General features: G+C 67.0%; 1 protein-coding gene across 1 annotated transcript in view; it reads left to right on the top strand.

Annotated features, from left to right (window-relative positions):
* Positions 1 to 14,667, top strand: part of LOC135192784 (rho guanine nucleotide exchange factor 11-like) — a 41,455-nt gene extending 26,788 nt beyond the window's left edge. Inside the window, 21 exon segments of the mRNA XM_064176161.1 lie at positions 240 to 419; positions 976 to 1,023; positions 1,597 to 1,784; positions 2,724 to 2,870; positions 3,874 to 3,953; positions 4,240 to 4,365; positions 4,494 to 4,611; positions 5,634 to 5,812; positions 7,224 to 7,299; positions 8,031 to 8,198; positions 8,768 to 8,855; positions 8,986 to 9,123; positions 9,267 to 9,349; positions 9,425 to 9,652; positions 10,263 to 10,467; positions 10,469 to 10,509; positions 11,352 to 11,447; positions 12,043 to 12,089; positions 12,091 to 12,249; positions 12,716 to 12,884; positions 13,553 to 14,667. Of these exon segments, the coding sequence (XP_064032231.1) occupies positions 240 to 419; positions 976 to 1,023; positions 1,597 to 1,784; positions 2,724 to 2,870; positions 3,874 to 3,953; positions 4,240 to 4,365; positions 4,494 to 4,611; positions 5,634 to 5,812; positions 7,224 to 7,299; positions 8,031 to 8,198; positions 8,768 to 8,855; positions 8,986 to 9,123; positions 9,267 to 9,349; positions 9,425 to 9,652; positions 10,263 to 10,467; positions 10,469 to 10,509; positions 11,352 to 11,447; positions 12,043 to 12,089; positions 12,091 to 12,249; positions 12,716 to 12,884; positions 13,553 to 13,602 (2,614 nt within the window). The 3' untranslated portion in view covers positions 13,603 to 14,667.
* The last annotated feature ends 2,561 nt before the right edge of the window (positions 14,668 to 17,228 follow it).

Below are 17,228 nucleotides of genomic sequence, written 5' to 3'. Positions count from 1 at the left end.
AGCTTCTCCCCCACCCCCAAGCTCCTTCCCTCGGGGCTAACTTCTCCCCCCCCCTCCCCTGTGCTGGCAGTGAGGCTTGCTCCAGCCCAGCCGCAGGACCCTGCCCTTGCTCCTGGGGCAGGGAGCAGAAGGCTCTGCCCATGCCCTTTGAGGTGCCCTCCCCAGCCCCCGGGGGGGGAGGTGTGGTGGTGCCAAGAGGCTGCCCCCGGCCGTGTGGGCACTCTGCCTCCCTGCTGCAGCTGCCGAGCCGAGGTCAGGCTGGGTCGCTCGGAGAGCCTGAAGGGCAGGGAGGAGCTGAAGAGGTCGAGGAAGGCAGAGAATGTGCCCAGGTCCCGCAGCGATGTGGACATGGATGCCGCTGCCGAGGCTGCCAGGCTGCACCAGTCAGCATCTTCCTCTGCTTCCAGCCTGTCCACCAGGTGGGGGATGCCAGCACAGCCCTGCCCGGGCACCCCCCGCGCCTCGGGGGGTGGTGCTGGTGGATGGGGGGGCAGATTTTGGGCTCGGAGGCAGCTGGGAAGGGGGGGAAGGGGAGAGGCCAGCAGGGGCTGAGCTGTGCCCTGGGGGGCAGAGGTTCTGCAGCCTCAGCCTCAGCTCCTCGCAGCCTCCTCAAGGCCTTTCCCGAGGCCAAATCGGGCTTGGGATTGCCCCCCCCAAACCCTCTCCTCGCTGGCACCAGCCCATGAGGGGCTCCTGCGGGAGGAGAGGCTCCAGGATGCCACCAGGGCTGTCCTGAGCCCCCCACCCCCGTACCCCCTGGCTGTCTGTCCCCATCCCCACCGAGCTGTCTGTCCCCATCCCCTGGGGCTGTCTGTCCCCATCCCCCCTGGGGCTGTCTGTCCCCATCCCCCCTGGGGCTGTTTGTCCCCATCCCCCCCGAGCTGTCTGTCCCCATCCCCCCCAGCTGACTGTCCCCATCCCCCCCGGGGCTGTGTGTCCCCATCCCCCCCAGCTGACTGTCCCCATCCCCCCCAGGTCCCTGGAGAACCCCACCCCCCCCTACACGCCGAAGCTGGGACGCAGGTGAGTGGCCCAGCGCCGGGCACTGCCCTCCCTCTGCCGTGCCAACCGCGACCCCTGGGGGCTGCTTCTTCCCCAGAGCCAGGAGGGTCACCGCAGGGGGGGGGGGGGTTTGCACCCCCTCCCCTCAACTTTGGGAGGTCCATTTGAGGTCGGGGGGGGGGTTGAGAGCCCCGGGGGGGGGTCCTGTATAGCTTTGCCTTCTCCATCAGTTGAGGCCTGAAGAGAGCAGGAGGGGAGGTGGTGGCAGGAGGGCAGGAGCCTCTCCCCCTCCTTAGGTGCCCATGCCCGGGGGGGTCGGGGGGGGCAGCTCTGTTCCCTTGTGTCTCACACAGGAGCCCTGTAGCTGTCTTCTGGGGGCCGTAGTCTGTGAGCCCAGAGGCCCAGGCTTGTGCTCAAGGCCAATTAGGGCCCAAGGTAGATATTGGTGGCACTGGGTGGGGGGGGTGGGGGTCGGGGAGGGGGTCGGGGAAGGGGCAGGGACTGCTGGGGTCAGCCTGGGTCGGGTCTCTTTTTGGGGGGGGTTGGCTGTGAGGCTGCTTCCAGCAACCCAACTGCTCCTGCCCCTCCTTCCAGGAGCATCGAATCTCCCAACCTGGGCTTTGGGCTGGATCCTTTCCTGCCTCACCTGCTGGAGGATGAGCAGGGCCAAGCCTCGGACCTGGAGCCTGAGCTGGACTGGCAGAGCTGGCAGCAGGTGGTCAGCAGGGAGCTGGTGGCAAACCTGCCCCAGAAGGAGATCGACAGGCAGGAGGTCATCAACGGTGAGCAGCAGCCCCCGGGGGGGCCAAACCTCCCCCCCAGTGGGGACAGAACCTCCCCCCCCAGTGGGGACAGAACTTCCCCCACCCACGGGGACAGAACCTCCCCTAAGTGGGGACAGAATCTGCACCCCCGTGGGGACAGAACCTCCCCCCCAGTGGGGACAGAACCTCCCCCCCCGTGGGGACAAAACCTCCCCCCCCGTGGGGACAAAACCTCCCCAGTGGGGACAAAACCTCCCCCCCCATGGGGACAGAACCTCCCCCCCCCAGTGGGGACAGAACCTCCCCAGTGGGGACAGAACCTCCCCCCCCGTGGGGACAAAACCTCCCCTCCAGTGGGGACAGAACCTCCCCCCCCGTGGGGACAGAACCTCCCCCCCTAGTGGGGACAGAACCTCCCCCCCAGTGGGGACAGAACCTCCCCCCCAGTGGGGACAGAACCTCCCCCCGAGTGGGGACAGAATCTGCACCCCCGTGGGGACAAAACCTCCCCCCCCGTGGGGACAAAACCTCCCCAGTGGGGACAAAACCTCCCCCCCAGTGGGGACAGAATCTCCACCCCGTGGGGACAAAACCTCCCCCCCCATGGGGACAGAACCTCCCCTAAGTGGGGACAGAACCTCCCCTAAGTGGGGACAGAACCTCCCCCCCCAGTGGGGACAGAACCTCCCCCCCCGTGGGGACAAAACCTCCCCTAAGTGGGGACAGAACCTCCCCAGTGGAGACAGAACCTCCTCTAAGTGGGAACCTCCCCCCCCCGTGGGGACAGAACCTCCCCCACCCATGGGGACAGAACCTCCCCCCCCGTGGGAACAGGCCCCCCCAGTGGGGACAGAACCTCCACCCCGTGGGTCCAGCCCCCCCCCGTGGGTCCAGCTGCCCCAGCCCCCGGGCAGGGTCCCCTCGGGGCCGCCCCCCCAGCGCTGCTCCCTCCCGCAGAGCTCTTTGCCACGGAGGCCTCTCACCTGCGCACGCTGCGGGTGCTGGACCTGCTCTTCTACCAGAGGATGAGGAGGGAGAACCTCCTGTCCCGGGAGGAGCTGGCACTGCTCTTCCCCAACCTCCCTGACCTCATCGACATCCACAGTAAGCTGCTCCCTGCTCTGCTGCTGCCACCCGGCCAGGGCCACCCTCTGCTGGCACTCCCCTGGGCAGCTGCCCTCGGCAGGGTGGTGCCAGGCCCTGCCACCTCCCAGGGGGGTAGCACAGGGCACAGAGATTCCCAAATGCCAGCGTGGAGGAGTGGGAAAGGAGCTCTGGAGGGCATCTCCTGCACCCTCCAGCCCTGCTCCAGCAGCTTGCCCAGGGGGCACAGTGCCCAGGGCAGGGCTTGGCAGCTCTGCACACCAGGAGGCTCCACAGCCTCTCTGGGCAGCCTGCTCCAGGCCTCAGCACCCTCACAGCAAACAACTTCCTCCTCCTGGCACCCACTTTGTGCCCCTTGGCACCACTCAGCAGATGCCAGCCCCAGCCTCTTGCCTCCCCTCCCTCACCCTTGAGCTGTTGCTGGGCACTGCCCAGATGCCCTCTGGGGCTGCTCTCCTGCAGGCTCTCAGCCCAGGCAGGGCTCAGCCTCTGCCCCTGCCAGAGCTGCTCCAGGCCCCTCAGCACCTCCCCAGCCCCCCCTGGGCTCTCTCCAGCACCTCCCAGCCCCTGGCACTGTGGGGGGTTGAGCTCAGCCCTGGCCCCCCCTGGCATTCCAGAGGTGCCCTGCCCAGGGCCCAGCAGAGTGGCAGCAGCACCTAACCCTTGCCCTGCTGCCCACACTCTGCCCATGCCCCCAGCAGAGCCTTGGGGGGACCTTTGTGGCCATGTGGGCACCCTGCTGGCTGCTGGGCACTTTGCTGCCCCCCAGCCGTGCCAGGCCCTGCCCTGTGCAGCTGCTGCCCAGCAGGTCCCTCCCTGCTCTGTCTCCCACTCCTCAGAGCCCCAAGCTCTGTCCCCAGCAGCAATCCAAACCCCCTCTGGCTTTCAGCTGTGCAGCCAAGTGGCACCTTCTGGGGCTGGCATCTGGGCTGGCAGCCTGGGGGTGGCCTCAGGGCAGCCTCCTGAGGGTGGCTCCTGGTGGCCTCTGCCCCTCCTTGCCCAGATTCCCTCTCGGAATCCATGAGGAAGCTGCGGGAGGAGGGACCAATCATCAAGGAAATCGGGGACCTGATGCTGTCTCGGGTAAGGACCCCCGGGGGGGTGAAGGACCAGGCTGGGGGAGGCCTTAGGGCACCCTGGGCAGGTTGGGGGTGTCTGTGCCCGCGGGCAAGGGCAGGAGGATCCTCAGGGTCCTTGGCCTTTAAGCAATCCCTCACCCCCAGCCCGGTTGGCATCTTGGAAGGGAGGTGGAGGTGCCTCAGGGCCAAAGCCTGGCTGAGAGGGTCCTGAGCTTCCCTCCTCCCCTCCTGCCCTCCCCTCCCTCCCCTCCTGCCCTCCCCCCCGTGCCTCCTGCCCTCCCCGATGCCAGTTCGATGGCCTGGCCAAGGAGGAGATCCAGCAGGTGGCTGCAGACTTCTGCTCCTACCAATCCATCGCCCTGGAGCTGATCAAGACCAAGCAGCGCAAGGAGAGTCGCTTCCAGCTCTTCATGCAGGTCTGGGGCTCGCCTGCGGGGGGCGCTCCTGCCCCCTCCCTGTGCCGCTTGGGCTTCTGCCCCTCCCCCAGCCCAGCCCAGCCCCCCTCGGGGCCTCTTCTCACCTTGCTCTGCCTCCCCCCCCCCAGGAAGCAGAGAGCCACCCCCAGTGCCGGCGCCTGCAGCTGAAGGACCTGATCGTGTCGGAGATGCAGCGGCTGACCAAGTACCCCCTGCTGCTGGAGAGCATCATCAGGCACACCGAGGGTGGGCACTGCCCGCCGCGGGCACCGCCGCCCCCTGCCCCTCCCCCCCGCCGCCGGCCTGGGCTCCTCTGGCACCACCCAGAGCCCTGCGACGGAGCCAGGAGCAAGCAGCAGGGTTGGGTGCCAGGAGCTTGTGCCCATCTCACCTCTCAGTGCCAGGACCTTGTCCCCATCCCACCTTTGGGTGCCAGGAGCAAATGTCCTGGGGAGCTGCAGGGCAGCAGGGTTGGGGAGCTGCAAACTTGTCCCTATACCACTTTGGGGTGCCAGGAGCTTGTCCCTGTCCCACCTTTGGGTGCCAGGAGCTTGTCCCCATCCCATCTCTGAGTGCCAGGACCTTGTCCCCATCCCCAGCAGCTCCTTGGGCTCCTCTGGGACCTTCTTTGGGCACTCAGAGCAGCAGGAAGGAGCCAGCAGAAAGCAGCAGGCTGGGGAGGTGCTGAGGATGCTCTGATCCCCTGGGCAGCTGCAGGGCATCAGGGTTGGGGAGCTGCAAACTTGTCCCCATCCCACTTTGGGGTGCCAGGAGCTTGTCCCCATCCCACTTTGGGATGCCAGGAGATTGTCCCCATCCCATCTCTGGGTGCCAGGAGATTGTCCCCATCCCATCTCTGGGTGCCAGGAGCAAATGCCCTGAGGAGCTGCAAGGCAGCAGGGTTGGGTGCCAGGAGCTTGTCCCCATCACACTTGGGATTGCCAGGACCTTGTCCCCATCCCATCTCTGAGTGCCAGGACCTTGTCCCCATCCCATCTCTGAGTGCCAGGACCTTGCCCCATCCCATCTCTGAGTGCCAGGACCTTGTCCCCATCCCCAGCAGCTCCTTGGACTACTCTGGGACCTTCTTTGGGCCCTCAGAGCAGCAGGAAGGAGCCAGCAGAAAGCAGCAGGCTGGGGAGGTGCTGAGGATGCTCTGATCCCCTGGGCAGCCGCAGGGCAGCAGGGTTGGGTGCCAGGAGCTTGTCCCCATCCTGTGCCCCTTGGGGTTGGTGCTGAGGTTCTGCCACCCGCTGTGTGCCCTGCAGTGGGCAGCTCGGAGCAGGAGAAGCTGTGCAGGGCCCGGGACCAGTGCAGAGCCATCCTGAAGCATGTGAACGAGGCCGTGAAGAGGGCGGAGAACAGGCAGCGCCTGGAGGGCTACCAGAAGCGCCTGGATGCCACCTCCCTGGAGCGCACCAGCAACCCTCTGGCCGCAGAGTTCAAGGTAGGCAGCCCCTCCCCCACCCCCCGACCCTCCCCTCCTGCTGCAGGGAGTCTGCGGAGCTCCCATGGTCACCATCATCATCATCATCATCATCACCTGCCAGCCGCTGGTGCTGTGCCCCCCAGGGATCAGTGCTGGGCACAGGCCTGGGCAGTGTCTTTATTGATGAGCTGGAGCAGGGCACTGAGGGCAGCAGCAGTGAGCTCACAGCTGGCACCAAGCTAGGAGCAGTGTGGAGGTGCTGGAGGGGAGCAGAGCCCCTGGCAGAGGGCACCTTGCCAGGCTGGATGGGTGGGCAGAGGCCAAGGGGATGAGATGGAACAAGTCCCAGGCTCTACACCTTGGGCACAGCAACCCCAAGCAGTTTGCAGTCAGTTTGCAGCTGGCACCAAGTTGGCAGCAGCAGTGGAGGTGTTGGAGGGGAGCAGAGCCCTGGCAGAGGGCACCTTGCCAGGCTGGATGGGTGGGCAGAGGGCAAGGGGATGAGAGTGAAGAAGGCTCAGGGCAGGGCTCTGCCCTTTGGGCACAGCAAGGCCAAGCAGTGGCACAGGCTGGGCACAGAGTGGCTGAGAGCAGGCAGGCAGAGAGGGCCCTGGGGGTGCTGGGTGGCAGCTGCAGAGGAGGCAGCAGTGTGCCCAGGTGGGCAGCAGAGGCAGGGGCAGCCTGGGCTGGCTGAGGAGCAGTGTGGGCAGCAGGAGCAGGGAGGTTCTTGTGCCCCTGTGCTGGCACTGCTCAGGCCAGCCCTGGAGTGCTGTGCCCAGCTCTGGGCTCCTGCATTGCAGAGAGCTGCTGAGGGGCTGGCAGGTGCCCAGAGCAGGGCAGCAAGGCTGGGGAGGGGGCACAGCCCTGTGAGGAGAGGCTGAGGGAGCTGGGGGGGTGCAGCCTGGCACAGAGGAGGGTGCCAGGGCAGAGCTGATTGCTGCCTGCAGCTGCCTGCAGGGAGGTTGTGCCCAGCTGGAGCCAGAAGCAGGGCACAGAGGCTGAAGCTGTGCCAGGGCAGGCTGAGGCTGGGTGTGAGGAGGAAGCTGTTGGCAGAGAGAGTGATTGGCACTGGCATGGGCTGCCCAGGGAGGTGGTGCAGTGCCCATGGCTGCAGCCAAGGCTGGCTGGGGGGCACTGAGTGCCATGGTCTGGTTGGTTGGGCAGGGCTGGGTGAGAGGTTGGCATGGCTGAGCTTGGAGCTCTCTGCCAACCTGCCTGGCACAGGTTGAGGATGCTGAGACCCTGGCACAGGCTGCCCAGGGCGGGCTGTGGAGTCTCCCTCCCTGGAGATGCTCAACCCCTGCCTGGATGTGTCCCTGTGTGCCCTGCTCTGGGTGCTGCTGCCCTGGCAGGGGCTGGGTGGCACTGGGTGAGCTCTGGGGGTCCCTGCCAGCCCCTGGCACTCTGTGGCTCTGTGATCCTCTTGCAGAACCTGGACCTCACCTCCCGGTGCATGATCCACGAGGGGGCCCTCAGCTGGAGAGTCAGCAAGGACAAGACTGTGGGTAGGGATCTGCTGCCCCTGGGATCTGCCCCCTGGGATCTGCTGCTGCTGCCCCTGGGATCTGCTGCCCCCTGGGATCTGCTGCCCCCTGGGATCTGCTGCCCCTGGGATCTGCTGCCCCCTGGGATCTGCTGCTGCTGCCCCTGGGGTCTGCTGCTGCCCCCTGGGATCTGCTGCCCCCTGGGATCTGCTGCCCCCTGGGATCTGCCCCCTGGGATCATCCTCAGCTTCCTTAGGGATCAGCTGCAGCTTCCCAGTTCTTGCTGGGACCACCTTTAGCATCCCCAACCCCCCTGACCCCCCCCTGCAGCCTGCTCTGCTCCTGGCTGCGAGCCCAGGGAGGTTCCTCCTGCGGGGGGATGCTGGAGCTTGAGGTTGTCTCCTGTCACTTCCCTCCTCCTCCTCCTCCTTTTCTTCCTCCTCTTCCTCCATCACCTCCTCCTCCTCTTCCTTCTCCTTCTTCTCCTCTTTCTTTTCTTCCTCCTTCTCTTCTTCCTCTTCCTTCTCCTCCTTCTCTTCTTCCTCTTCCTTCTCCTCCTTCTCTTCTTCCTCTTCCTTCTCCTCCTTCTCTTCCTCCTTCTTTTCTTCTTCCTCCTCCTTCTTTTCTTCCTCCTCCTACTTCTTTTCTTCCTCTTCCTCCTCCTCCTCCTCTTCCTTCTCCTCCTCCTCCTCTTCTTCCTCCTTCTCTTCTTCCTCCTTCTCTTCTTCCTCCTCCTCCTCCTCCCCCCCCAGACCTTCACGTGCTGCTGCTGGAGGACCTCTTGGTGCTGCTGCAGAAGCAGGACGAGAAGTTGGTGCTGAAGTGCCACAGCAAAACGGCCTTGGGCTCCTCGGACACCAAGCAGAGCTTCAGCCCCGTCCTCAAGCTCACCTCGGTGCTGATCCGCTCCGTGGCCACAGGTGGGCGCCAGAGGAGGTGGAGGAGGTGGAGGAGGTGGAGGAGGAGGAGGTGGAGGAGGAGGAGGAGGGGGTGCAGAGGGCACAGGGGAGGGCAGGGGAGGGGAGGAAGGGTCTGGGGAGCAGGGAGAAGGAGCAGAGGGGGCTGGGGGGGGGAGGCTGAGGAAGAGGAGGCTGAGGGGAGACCTCCTGAGGCTCTGCACTGCCTGGCAGGAGGCTGCTGCCAAGGCCAAGTGATGTGGCAGGAGGCCTCAGGTGGCACCAGGCCAGCTCCAGCTTGGCCACCAGGAACAATTTGTGCCCCTCGAGGCTTGCCCAGGCCTGTGCCAGGCTTGCCCAGGGGGCAGTGATGGAGTCCCCCTGCCAGGAGTGGTCTCCAAGCCCCTGGAGCTGAAGTGCTGAGGCCATGGCTTGGTGCTGCCCCTGGCACTGCTGGGGCAGGGTTGGCCTCGGTCCCCAGTCGAGGCCTCTGCCAGCCTTGCCCCAGCCCATGGCATGGCTGCGTGGCAGGCAGGAGCTGCCTTGGCTGGTGCCAGGGTGCCAGGCTGTGCCCTCCCTCCCCTCCCTGGCAGACAAAAGAGCTCTCTTCATCATCTGCACCTCGGAGCTGGGACCTCAGATCTACGAGCTGGTGGCTCAGACCTCCTCGGAGAGGAGCACGTAAGGGTGGCACAGGTGGCACAGGGCACGGGGCTGGCACTGCTGCCGCTGCCAGGCAGGGGAGGGGAGGGGGGGGATGGGCAGCAGCGCCCCCGGAGGGGCTAACGCAGGGGTCTTGGCCCGGGGGCAGGTGGATGGAGCTGCTGGAGGAGGCCGTGCAGAGTGCCAGCAGGAGTGCCAGCAGGAGTGCCAGCAGCAGTGCCAGCAGCAGTGCCAGCTTCGCCCCCCCCCGCCGCCCCCCGGAGCCTGCCCGCCTGGCACCGCCTGGGTGAGCAGCTGCAGGGGCAGCCCTGGCACGGGCAGAGGAGCTCTGGGGGCAGCCCTGCAGAGCCTTCAGCTGCCTCTGCCCACCCCTAGGGTGTGTGTGGGGGGGGTCAGTGGTGCCCACTGCCCCCTTCTGTGTGCCCACAGCTTGGCATTGCCCGACCCCGAGGTCTGCCCACTGCTGCCTGCAGCCCCCAGCTCCGGGGCAGAGGCAGAAGATTGCTCCTCAGGTGAGGTCCTCCAGCCTGTGCCCACCGCTGCTGGGCACGGAGGTGGAGCTGAGCCCTGCCCCTGCCCCCCTGCAGATGACAATGCCAACCCCCTCCTGCCCGCGGGGGGGGCCCAGGCCCTGCTGGAGGAGGAGCCTGGCAGCAGCGAGGTAGAGGAAGGGGATGAAGAGCTGCCCAGGGCCCCCCTGCCCACGGGGCTCCAGCTGGAGGTGGGCACAGCCCAGCACCCAGGACCCCCCCCACAGCTGCCCCTGCCAGGCCCAGCTGGCACAGAGGGGTTGGCTGAGGCAGCGCTGGAGGATGGTGAGTCAGGGGGGGGAGGCTCCAGCCTCGACCCTGGGGCCTCAACCCAGGCTGTGGGTGGCACTGAGGGCACAGAGGGCACAGAGGGCACCGAGGCTTGGTCTGCTGGAAGGGCAGGAGGGCATCTACAGAGGCCATGGGCTGAGGGCAGCAGGGGCTGGGCAGTGCCCTTGGGTCACAGCAACCCCAGGCTGGGGCAGGGGGAAAGGAGCTTGGGGGAGTTGGAGAGGAGAAGTTGGAGGTGCTGAGGGTGGGCAGAGCCTGGCACAGGCTGCCCAGGGAGAGGTGGGAGATGCCCCCTGGGTGGCACCATGCCAGGGCCAGGCTGTTTTGGGGGGTGGTCTCTGGTTGGGTCTGTCCCTGCTGGCTGCAGGAGGTTGGGCTGGAGGTGCCCTGCAGGTGCCCCCAGTGCCAGCCCAGTGCTTGGCTGCCAGGAGGGGCTGGGGCAGGCTGTGGGTGGTGACTCTGTGCTGGTGATGCCCCCTGGGTGGCACCATGCCAGGGCAGGGTTGTTTTGGGGAGGGTCTGTGCCTGCTGGCTGCAGGGTGGGGGCTGGGCAGGGCTGGGTGCCCTCTCCCCACCCCCTCCCCACTCTCCCCTCCCCCTGCAGTGGAGTCCCTGCGGCTGCTGCTGCTCCGCAGGCTGCTGCCCGGCAGGGAGCTGGAGCCCGAGGACGATGCCACCCCCACGGCCTCCATGCCAGGGGGTGCCCCCTGCGGCTGGCACTCGACGCTCTCCACCCCCCAGCAGCTGCTGGCAGAGCCCTCATGCCAAGGTGCCAAGGGCCGAGAAGAGGGCACCCAGCAGGGGGGGAGCTGCCCCCGAGGACCCCAACGGCTACAGGGTGGTCAGGAAAGGTAGAGGGGGGCAGAGAGGGCACCTGGGGGGCACACGGGGCAGGGGGCAGGGGGCACAGGGGGCAGGGGGCACAGGGGGCAGCTTCTTCCCTCTGAGCCTGGGGGGCTTTGGGGTCTGTGTGGCTGTGGTGAGGCCTGAGGGCAGCTGGGTGCTGGGTGCTGGTGCTGGGTGCTGGTGGTGGCATCTTGATGGGTGCTGGGTTCCTATGGGTGCTGGTGGTGGCATCTTGCTGGGTGCTGCTGGGTGCTGGTGCTGGGTGCTGCTGGGTGCTGCTGCTGGGTGCTGCTGCTGGGTGCTGCTGGGTGCTGATGCTGGGTGCTGGTGCTGGGCGCTGGTGTTGGGCGCTGGTGATGGGTGCTGGTGGGTGCTGGGTGCTGGTGCTGGGTGCAGCTGGGTGTTGGTGCTGGGTGCTGGTGCTGGGTGCTGCTGGGTGCTGGTGGGTGCTGGGTGCTGCTGGGTGTTGGTGCTGGGTGCTGGTGCTGGGTGCTGCTGGGTGTTGGTGCTGGGTGCTGGTGCTGGGTGCTGGTGGGTGCTGCTGGGTGTTGGTGCTGGGTGCTGCTGCTGGGTGCTGCTGCTGGGTGCTGCTGGGTGCTGCTGGGTGCTGCTGGGTGCTGCTGGGTGCTGGTGCTGGGTGCTGGTGGGTGCTGCTGGGTGTTGGTGCTGGGTGCTGCTGCTGGGTGCTGCTGGGTGTTGGTGCTGGGTGCTGCTGCTGGGTGCTGCTGCTGGGTGCTGCTGGGTGCTGTTGGGTGCTGGTGCTGGGTGCTGGTGGGTGCTGGGTGCTGCTCACCCCTGCCCTCTCCCCCCTCTCTCTCTCTCTCTCTCTTTCCCTTGGGGGGCACAGCCCAGGGTAAGGAGGGGGCTGAGGAGGCCACGCCCTCGCCAGGCAGCAGCCAATCAGAAACTGAGCTGCAGGAAGGAGGCGGAGCTAATGTAGATGGTAAAGAGACCCCCCCAGGCCCCTGCCCCCACGGCGGGCACCAGGGGGGCACTGTCAGGGATGCTCCGGGATATGGCCTCGAGGATCCCCCCCGATGCCAACCAAACCCCCTCAGATGCCACCAACCCCCCCTAGGATGTCACCAACCCCCCCTAGGATGTCACCAACCCCCCCTCAGCTGCCACCAGCCCCCCTTAGATGCCAACCAAACCCCCTTAGATGCCAACCAAACCCCCTCAGATGCCACCTGACACCTTCAGATGCCACCAACCCCTCCTTAGATGCCACCAACCTCCCTCAGATGCCACCAACCTGCCCTCTGATACCATCAAAGCCCCCTCAGATGCCACCAACCCCCCTTAGATGCCAACCAGACCCCCTCAGCTGCCACCAACCTGCCCTCTGATGCCACCTGACCCCTTCAGATGCCACCAACCCCTCCTTAGATGCAAACCAAACCCTCTCAGATGCCAACCAAACCTCCTTCAAATGCCACCAACCCTCCCTCAGATGCCACCAACCCCCCTCAGATGCCACCTGACCCCCCCAGCTGCCCCCTCCCCCCCCCCTAACGCTTCCCCTCCCCCCCCTCCAGGCAACTACTTCTACATCAGCACAGCCTCAGGCCCCTCCCAGCCCCGGGCCGCAGCCCCCAGCCCCCCGGGGGGGGCCCTGCAGGATGCCCCCCCCCACCTCAGCCCCCCCACTGCGGCTGGGGACCCCCCCCGGGCCCCCCCCCCGCGACGTTGACCTCATCTTCCTCACCATGGAGCAGCTGAGCCTGAAGCTCCACAGGCTGAAAGTGAGCCCCAAAGTGGGGGGGTCCCGGGGGGGGGGCACAGGGGGACCCCAAATCACCCCCCCCGACCCCCTCCTCATCCCTTTCTGGGGGGGGGTCCCAATTTGGGGGGGGGGGGAGGGCACAGAGTGACCCCAAATGACCTCTCTCTGACCCCCACTCCTTTATTTAGACCCCAAAATTTAGGGGGGGTCCCAACTGGGCTGGGGGGGGACACACACCCAGAGGGTGCCCCAAATCCCCCCCCCCCGACCCTCTCCTTCCTTTTTGGGGGGGGTCCCAGCAGGGTGTTAGGGAATGGGGCTGGGGGGGGGGCACAGAGACCCCCAAAATGAGCCCCCCCCACCCCCCCCGACCCCAAACTTTCCCTTTCAGCCCCCAAAATAGAGGGGGGAGAGCTGGGGGGGGGGGTGAGGAAGGACAATTTAGGGGGGGGGGCAGGGGTCATGACCTCAGTGCCCCCCCCCAGGCCCTGGAAGGTGCCCACAGAGCTCTGCTGAGCTCCCTGGGCCGCAGCCCCCCCCCCGCTGACGTCAGCAGCTCCCCCCCGGCGGGGGGCAGAAGGCCTCAGCGAGGACCCCCCCGGAGCAGCCCCCCCCGGGGCCTGGCACTGCAGGGGGCTGGCACCAACGCCCCGGGTAAGGCTGGCACCGCTGCCCCCCCCCCAGTGCCAACCTCCTCCCAAAGCCTCCTCCCCCCTCCCCCCCCAAGTCCTCCCATGCCCCACTCTGGACCCCCCCCCCCCCTTCCTCTCCCTCCTCTTCCTCTCCCCCCTCTTCCTCCCCCCTCTTCCTCTTCCTCCTCTTCCTCTCCCCCCCCTTTCCTCTCCCCCCTCTTCCTCTCCCCCCTCTTCCTCTCCCCCCTCTTCCTCTTCCTCCTCTTCCTCCCCCCCCCCTTTCCTCTCCCCTCTCTTCCTCTTCCCCCTCTTCCTCTCCCCCCTCTTCCTCTTCCTCCTCTTCCTCCCCCCCCCTTTCCTCTCCCCCCCCTTTCCTCTCCCCCCCTTCCTCTCCCCCCTCTTCCTCTTCCTCCTCTTCCTCTCCCCTACCCTTTCCTCTCCCCCCCCTTTCCTCTCCCCCCCCTTTCCTCTCCCCCCCTTCCTCTCCCCCCCTTCCTCTCCCCCCTCTTCCTCTTCCTCCTCTTCCTCTCCCCCCTCTTCCTCCCCCCCTTCCTCTCCCCCCCCTCCCCCCCCTCCCCCCCACTTTTACCCCCCAGCCCCCCCCATCCTCTCCCCCCCCATGCCCCTCCCCTCCCCCCATCCATCTCCGCCCCCCCCCGCCCCCCCCTCACCTCCCTCCCTTCTTTCCAGGCTCCAGAGCCCCCCTGGCTGAGGACCCCCCCCCAGATTCCTGCCTCTGACCACACTGAGGACTGTCGGGGGGGGGGGGGGCAGTGGGAAGGGTCCTTGTGACCCCCCCCAGAGTCCTTCCAACCCAGGAGCAAGGCCTGGGGGGGGCCTTTAACCCCCCCCTTAAACTGCTGGACTTTGGGGGGGGGGGGGGAAGAGAAGTAGCTGGAACTGGGGGGGAGCTGGGAGGGGCTTTTCATCCTGCATGGCAGCAGCCCCCCCCCCCCCGAAATAGCCCCCAGCCCCCCCCCCCCCGTGCCCCCTCCCTGCCCCCCAGAGCTGGATCTGTATAAATGCACTTTGTTCTGTGCCCCCCCCGCAGCCCCCTCCCCACCTTATAAATAGAGACCCCCCCCATGTAAATAACCCCCCCCGGGCCCCCCCCCCCCCCCCCCATCCTGGTGACAACAGAGAGGGAAGACCCCCCCCAAAATCTCCCCCCTCCCAAAATCCCCCCCCCAAAAATCCCTCCCCCCCCAAAATCCTCCTCCCATGGCTTTTGGTGGGGGGGGGACCCTGGGGGACAGTTGGGGGGGGGGAGGGGACAACAGAGAAGGGAAGACCCCCCCCAAATCCACCCCCCCTGCCCCCTGCCCCCCACTCTGGCATTCATGGGAGGGGTCCCTGAGGGACAATCATGGGGGGGGGGAAGGGACAACAGAGAAGGGAGACCCCCCCCAAACCCCCCCCTCAAAACCACCCCCCCCAAGCCCCCCCCTCAAAACCACCCCCCCCAAGTCCCCCCCCCAGGCTTTTAGGGGGTCCTTAGGGGGGGGGAGAGGACAACAGAGAAGGGAGACCCCCCCCAAACCCCCTACCCCCAAATCCCCCCCCCAAAGCTCCCCACAACCTCTCCCCCCCCCCCCCCCCATTCGCGGGGGGGTCCCTTGGGGGATGATGCCAGGGGGGGGTTGGAGGAGGGCACACGCGCGGGGGGGGGACACCCCCGGGGGGGGGTCCCGAGGAGGTGCCCCCAGCTCCCTTCGCCCCCCCGCCCCCCCCCCGTGCCCCCCCCGGGGGGGTTATATATATTATACATAATAGAGAGCCACAGCCGCAGGTGGCACTGCCAAGGCTCTGCTGCCTCTCTGCCCCCTGCTGCCAGCCTCGGTGCCAGCCTCGCTGCCAGCCTCGGTGCCAGCCGCAGCTCAGCTGCTGCCCTGCAGCTGCTCCTCCTCTGCCTCCTCCTCCTCTTCCTCCTCCTCCCCCTGGTCTCTAAGGGGGGAGGGGTCCCAAGCTGGCAGCAGCTGCCGGAGCTGTGCCCAGGCTGGGCTGGCACAGGGGATTCGGTTGCCCTGGGGGGGATGGGAGGGGCATTGGGTCAGGTGGTGCCACTGTTGTGGTGCCAATCTCATTGTGTGCCCCATGGTGGTGCCAGCCTCACTGTGTGCCACCATAGTGGTGCCAATCTCATTGTGTGCCCCATGGTGGTGCCAGCCTCACTGTGTGCCACCATTGTGGTGCCAATCTCATTGTGTGCCCCATGGTGGTGCCAGCCTCATTGTGTGCCACCATAGTGGTGCCAGCCCTGCTGTGTGCCCCGTGGTGGTGCCAGCCTCACTGTGTGCCACCATAGTGGTGCCAATCTCATTGTGTGCCCCATGGTGGTGCCAGCCTCACTGTGTGCCACCATTGTGGTGCCAATCTCATTGTGTGCCCCATGGTGGTGCCAGCCTCATTGTGTGCCACCATAGTGGTGCCAGCCCTGCTGTGTGCCCCGTGGTGGTGCCAGCCTCACTGTGTGCCACCATAGTGGTGCCAGCCCTGCTGTGTGCCCCATGGTGGTGCCAGCCTCACTGTGTGCCACCATTGTGGTGCCAATCTCATTGTGTGCCCCATGGTGGTGCCAGCCTCACTGTGTGCCACCATTGTGGTGCCAGCCCTGCTGTGTGCCCCATGGTGGTGCCAGCCTCATTGTGTGCCCCATTGTGGTGCCAATCTCACTGTGTGGCACCATTGTGGTGCCAACCCTCCTGTGTGCCACCATCATGATGCCAGCCTCATTGTGTGCCCCACTGTGGTGCCAGCCTCACTGTGTGCCCCGTGGTGGTGCCAACCCTCCTGTGTGCCCCATGGTGGTGCCAGTCTCATTGTGTGCCCCATGGTGGTGCCAACCCTCCTGTGTGCCCACACTGCTGCCTCCCCCATACCCATGCCCACCCCATAGTGCTGCCCACCCCCCTGGCACTGCCAGCCCCACCATGCTGCCAGTCCCACAGAGCTGGTGGCCTGGTGGCAGTGCCCACCCCCATGCCCAGCTCACCTCCAGCAGCAGCCTCCTCAGCCCCTGCTGCCCTGGCACCTGTGCCCTGCTCTCCCTCTGCTGCTGCAGCGCTGCCAGGAGGGCACCGAGGCCCTGCTGGGTGACCTGGTTGTCTGTGGGGGGGTGGGCACAGAGTGGGGCAGGGCAGTGGGGGGGCACCTCCATGCCCACCACCTGCCCCCTCCCCCTACTCACGGCTCAGGTTGAGGCTGAGCAGTGCCCTGTTCCCTGGCATCACCACGGTGCCCTGGCACTGCTGGGCCTCAGCCAGCAGCGGGTGCAGAGGCTGGGCTGGCACTGCCACCTGGGCACAGACAGGGAGGGAGTGAGGGGAGGGGGCACCCTCCTGACCCCCAGCCCTCCACCCTGTGCCAGCCTCTGCCCATCATGTGCCACCTTTTGCCCCCTCTGTGCCAGTCCCTGCCCACCCTCTGACAGCCCCAGTCCAGCCTGTGCCGCCCCTTGCCCACTCTGTGCCAGCCCCTGCCCACCTTTGCCCACCTTTGCCCACCCTCTGCCACCTCCAGCCCTCCCTGTGCCAGTCCTTGTCACCCTATGCCAGCCCATGCCCACCCTATACCACCCTCTGTCAGCCCATGCCCATCCTTGCCCACCCTGTGCCACTCCTACTCACCCTATGCCAGCTCCTGTCACCTTATGCCAATGCCTGCCCACCCTGTGCCAACCCCTGCCCGCCCTATACCACCCTTTACCCACTCTATGCCAGCCCATGCCCACCCTGTGCCACTCCTACCCACCCTATGCCGACCCTTGCCAGTCCTGTCCCACCCTTTACCCACCCTGTGCCAGTCCCTGCCCGCCCTGTGCCAGCCTCACCTGCGGGTCCAGGCTCTGCCCACTGCCTCCTGGCTCCCTGCTGCGGGGGGGGGCTCTGGGCTCTGGTGCTGGTGCTGGGGGGGGCAGGGGGGGGTGGGCATTAACCTGGCAGTGCCCCCCCCGGCCCCCCCCCCCCGGCCCCCCCCACCCAGGACCCTCACTCACCCTTCTTGCCCTGCCTGCCCTCTCTCTTCCTTGGCACCTCCTGGCACGGGGGGGGGGCACACAGCAGCTTGAGGACCCCCCCAAAAAAAAAGCCTCTGAGCTGCAGAAAGCTCCAAGGGGGGGGGGGGGGGGGGGAGCGGGGGGGGCATGGGGAGAGCCCCCCCAAAACCTTCACCTTCTTCTTCGGGGGGGGGCTCCTGGCGGCGCGGGGGGGGGGGCAGCTTCTTGGGCACCTTCTGCCCCTCGCTGGCATTGAGGGTCTGGGGGGGGGGAGGGGAGGGAAAGAGGCTCAGAGCGACCCCCCCCGGGGGGGGGCAGGAACTGCCCAAGGGATTCTCTGGGGCCGGGGGGGGGGGCACAGAGGGGCCCTGG

This window comes from Pogoniulus pusillus, chromosome 43, assembly GCF_015220805.1.
Source record: "Pogoniulus pusillus isolate bPogPus1 chromosome 43, bPogPus1.pri, whole genome shotgun sequence".
Taxonomy (NCBI): Eukaryota; Metazoa; Chordata; class Aves; order Piciformes; family Lybiidae; genus Pogoniulus; species Pogoniulus pusillus.
This window is presented reverse-complemented; position numbering and strand designations above follow the sequence as displayed.